General features: G+C 43.4%; 1 protein-coding gene across 1 annotated transcript; it reads left to right on the forward strand.

Annotated features, from left to right (window-relative positions):
* Window positions 1-696: 696 nt before the first annotated feature.
* RPL41 (ribosomal protein L41) lies at window positions 697-1142 on the forward strand. The gene has a single exon (XM_078342512.1). The coding sequence runs from the start codon at window positions 740-742 to the stop codon at window positions 815-817; it is 78 nt and encodes a 25-aa protein (XP_078198638.1). The 5' UTR covers window positions 697-739; the 3' UTR covers window positions 818-1142.
* The last annotated feature ends 4033 nt before the right edge of the window (window positions 1143-5175 follow it).

A 5175-nucleotide genomic window follows, 5' to 3' on the forward strand; every position in this document is an offset into this window, starting at 1 on the left:
AGTGTGTGTGTGCAGATGGTTCGCCCTTTTAGGCTTCTCTCACTTTGATACCCACTGTTAACTCCATGCCCACCCCCTATCCCACTGTACTCTTTCCTCTACCTTGGCAGAGAAACTCTCTCTCTGGCTTAGACATGAACAAAAGAACATTGTTACTCAGCACAGCAAAGCAAGCTGGAATTTTCCAAAGGAATATGATTGAAGACAAAAGAATGTAAAGAAAACACTAAGTTCTTAAGTACAGTGAGGCTAAGAAAGCACAATTTTTCCCTCCTACAATAACCGAACAGCACCAGGCTCTCACCAGTGGTGTCCACACTCTCTTGAGAATCCCATCCAGTGAAACTCCATCTCAGATCACTCACATACTCTCTCTCCGCACCCTTCTTAGTCTTCATGCCTTCTTAGAGGGTGGTTTGAAGGACATCCTGGCTGGATAGTAGATGATACCAACTCACTGCAATCTCTGCCTCCCAGGTTCAAGCGATTCTTCTGCCTCTGTCTACTGAGTAGCTGGGATTACAGGCACACGCTATCATGCTCGACTAATTTTTGTATTTTTAGTAGATTTAAAAAAAATAGTAGTTTTTTAGCTTTTGACATTCATTTTCTTACTTAACCTTCAAAAAGACTCCTGTGGGAGATATCCTAATCACAATTCCACAAAGAGTGATTGAAAATTAGAAAGATGAAGCAGCTCTCGGCCTTAGCGCCATTTTTTTTTGGAAACCCCTGCGCCATGAGAGCCAAGTGGAGGAAGAAACGAATGCGCAGGCTGAAGCGCAAAAGAAGAAAGATGAGGCAGAGGTCCAAGTAAACCGCTACTTGTTGCACCGTGGAGGCCACAGGAGCAGAAACATGGAATGCCGGGCGCTGCTGATGCTGGTACAAGTTGTGGGACTGCATGCTACTGTCTAGAGCTTGTCTCAATGGATCTAGAACTTCATCGCCATCTGATCGCCGATCACCTCTGAGACCCACCTTGCTTATAACCAAAACTGCCCATGTTGGTCCTTTGCCCTGGACCTGTGACATTCTGGACTATTTCTGTGTTTACTTGTGGCCGAGTGTAACAACCATAAAATAAATCACCTCTTCCGCTGTCTTAGCTGAAGGATTAAAAAAAAAAAAAAAAAAAGAAAGATGAAGCACTTACTGTTAGTAATTTCATACTGAGCCCAGGTTTGAGCCTGGATTTGTCTGATGCCTGTCTGGCAGCGAAGAGGCTGTGGTTTACTACAGACCCGAGTGGCTTTATCAAAGTTACTTCACCTCTCTGAACCTTTTTCTCATCTATATAGCACCTATTTCATAGTTATAAAACATTCACATAAGTGCCTGCATATGATAAGTACTCAAAAAATGTTTCCTATCTGCAATGGACTGAATGAATATATCCCACCCCCACATTCATATATTGAAATCTTAGCCCCCAGTGTGATGACATTAGGAGGAAAGACCTTTGAGAGGTAATATGTCATAAGGGTGGAGCCCTCATTAATGGCATTAGTGCCCTTATAATGCCTTCAGAGGGCTCTCTTGTCCTCTTTCTGCCTTTGTGAGGGTCCATTGAGAAGCTGGCAGTCTGCAACCTGGAAAAGGACCACCCCAGAACCAACCATGCTGGCACCCTGATCTTGGACTTCCAACCTCCAGAACTGCAACAAGTATATCTCTGCTATTGCTAAGCCATTCGGTCTATGACACTTTGTTGCAGCAGCCCTAACTATCTAAAACGCTACCATCACCATCATTATTATTGCTAATATTAATGATACCAGCATGGGAAGACACGACCTGTCTCTGTCTTCCTTCTCTCTACATTTATATGTATTAATCTCCCCATTCTTTCTCACATTCCTCCTACCTTCATGGGTAGGTAAAGTTTATTTCTTTTTCTTTTTAACTGATTGCCCTGTTGATTGAATAAACTATCATAGGTTTGTTGGAACAAACCATATCAAACTCATCAATCCAGCCCTAGGCGAAACTCGGCTTCTTTACCTAGAATGCTAGCCTGGCATCTGGACTTTAGTATAATGACACAATATTACATCCCAGGTGATATGATTTGGCTCTGCATCTCCACCCAAATCTCATGTGAAATTGTAATTCCTAATGTTAGAGGAAGAACCTGGTGGGAGGTGATTCAATCATAGGGGTGGATTTCCCCCTTGCTGTTCTTGTGATAGTGAGTTCTCACATGATCTGATTGTTTAAAAGTATGCATCAAGGCCGGGCACGGTGGCTCATGCCTGTAATCCCAGCACTTTGAGATGCTGAGGCAGGTGGATCACCTGAGGTCAGGAGTTGGAGACCAGCCTGGTCAACATGATGAAACCCTGTCACTACCAAAAATACAAAAAATTAGCTGGATGTGGTGGCAGGCACCTGTAATCCCAGCTACTTGGGAGGCTGAGGCAGGAGAATGGCTTGAACCCAGGAAGCATAGGTTGCAGTGAGCTGAGATCACACCACTGCACTACAGCCTGGGCGACAAGAGCGACATCTCAAAAAAAAAATGTGCAGTACTTCCCCCTTCACTCTGTCTCTTCTGCTTTGATATGTAAAGGCATGCTCACTTCCCTCTTGCCTTCTGCCTGTGATTATAAATTTCCTGAGGACTACTAACCATGCTTCCTGTATAGCCTGTGGAACTGTGAGTCAACTACACCTCTTCATAAATTAATTACCTAGTCTCAGGTATGTCTTTATAGTAGTGCCATAATGAACTAACACATCAGAACTAGCTAAACATTTCTATTTCATGTCTAAAGGATATCTTTACTTCCAGACCCCCGTGGTGAACCTCCTCAAGGCCAGCTATTCATCACACTTTCCCCAACTCATATGGCTCATGCGTGAGCCAGGTAAACTACAGCCTCTTCATTGCTAACCAGGTGTCAGACAAATCAAGGCTCAAATCTGGGCTCAGTACAAAGTTACTAATAATAAGTGCTTAATTTATCTAATTTTCAATTCACTCTTTGTGGAATTGTGATTAGGATATCTACCACAAGAGTCTTTATGAAGGTTAAATAAGAAAATGAATGTCAAGCACTTAATGCAAAGGCTGGTCCACATCACAACAGGCTCAGTAAATGGTGGCCAGCATCATTAGTACATGTTCATGATATTACAACTACTTACATCAACAGTTATGTGGGCGATACATATCAAAAGAAAAAAGAACTTTCTTTCTTTCTTTCTTTAGATGGAGTCTTGCTCTGTCACCAGGCTGGAGTGCAGTGGTGTGATCTCAGCTTACTGCAACCTACACCTCCCAGGTTCACAAGCTATTCTCCCTGCCTCAGCATCCCAAGTAGCTGGGATTACAGGCACACGCCACCACACCCAGCTAATTTTTGTATTTTTAGTAAAGATGTAGTTTCACCATGTTGGCCAGGATGGCCTTAATCTCTTGACCTCATGATCTGCCCTCCTCAGCCTCCCAAAGTATTAGGATTACAAGCGTGGGCCACCAGGCTCTGCTGGTCTTTCTTTTACATAGCCTCTCACCCACATAGAACCTATTCAGTAAACCAGTGGTTCTCAACCGTAAGATACACATTAAGAGTCACCTGTTTACCCCTGAATCTTAATAATGTCCTACTCACCTAAGACTTCACCTAAGAGAGAAATACAAGTAGCACATGTATGGACCTGGGTACTATTGGTTGCTTAATTATGGTCTATCTTTATTGGCAACTCCAAATCATAATTGAACACAGCTTCCCTGCATTTATTGTTCTTAGGAGTCTGATGGTTAAAGGCAACAAATTTAACTGTAACACTTATGTGTTAATATTTCACACCCACATTTGCTAACTGGGGCCACGTACCCCAGTCTGACCGTTGTTTCTATCCAGAGTCCTTTCTGCAAAGTGCAGTCATTTCTGCCCCATAGCAGGAGCTAAAGCACTGGTTAAATAAATGAACTCACAGCAGAGAATGCCCTTCATATTACAATCTTGGATGTTACATGTCTTCATGGATAAAAGACATGGCACCCTTTCTTTGAAATATACCAAGTGGAGGCAGTGCAGTGAGCTTCTAAGTCAGACACATCTGTGACCCTGGGAAGATTAATTAACCTATGTGAGCTCTCTATAAAGAAGAAGATAATGACAGCACCTACCTCCTGAATGGTTGGGAGGATTAAATGAGTCCATCAATGAGCAGTGCACAGCTTTTAAGAGGTAGTCTCCTTGGTGCTGACCTCATATCTTCTTTTTTTTCTTTTTTGAGATGGTGTTTTGCTCTGTTGCCCAGGCTGGAGTTCAGTGGCACCATCTTGGTTCACTGCAACCTCTGCTTCCTGGGTTCAAGCAATTCTCCTATCTCAAGTAGCTGGGATTACAGGTGTGTGCCACCATGCCCAGCTAATTTTTGTGTTTTTAGTAGAGACGAGGTTTCATTATGTTGGCCAGGCTGGTCTCGAACTCCTGACCTCGGGTGATCCACCCTCCTCAGCCTCCCAAAGTGCTGGGATTACAGGCGTGAGTCACCATGCCTGGCCTCACATCCTTTCTTGGGGTTGCCCCAACCTCTTTCTTATTTTCATTCACCTTCTAGTTCCTGACCACGGATCTTCTTTGGCAAGATTATATCTGGAGAATCATGTTTATTTCTGAGCATTTGAAGAGGGTGTTGACCAGGACTATAAAGGCCAGAAAACTGTTGTGTGTAAAGTGGACTTTTAGACATTAGGTAAAAACTAAGGCAATGTGAATAAAGTATGGACTTTAGTTAATCATATCAGTTTATTAGCTGCAACAAATGTACCATAGTAACATCAATGATAGAGGAAATTAGGTGGCCAGGAGCAGTGGCTCACACCTGTAATCCCAGCACTTTGGGAGGCCAAGGTGGGTGGATCACAACGTCAGGAGTTCAAGACCAGCCTGACCAACATGGTGAAACCTGTCTCTACTAAAAATAAAAAATTAGCTGGGCGTGGTGGCACACGCCTGGAATCCCAGCTACTCAGGGGGCTGAGACAAGAGAATTGCTTGAACCTGCGAGGTGAAGGTTGCAGTAAGCCATCACGCCATTGCACTCCAGCCTGGGTGACACAGCGAGACTTTGTCTCAAAAAAAAAAAAAAATAGAGGAAATTTGGTGTGGGGTAAGTGAGAACTCACTGTAATATTCTTGTACCTTTTATATCAATCTA

The sequence above is a fragment of the Callithrix jacchus genome, chromosome 11 (genome assembly GCF_049354715.1).
Source record: "Callithrix jacchus isolate 240 chromosome 11, calJac240_pri, whole genome shotgun sequence".
Lineage (NCBI taxonomy): Eukaryota > Metazoa > Chordata > Mammalia > Primates > Cebidae > Callithrix > Callithrix jacchus.

Coding starts and splice junctions, on each gene's coding strand:
- RPL41 (XM_078342512.1), top strand. CDS start 740: ATGAGAGCCAAGTGGAGGAAGAAACGAATGCGCAGGCTGAAGCGCAAA.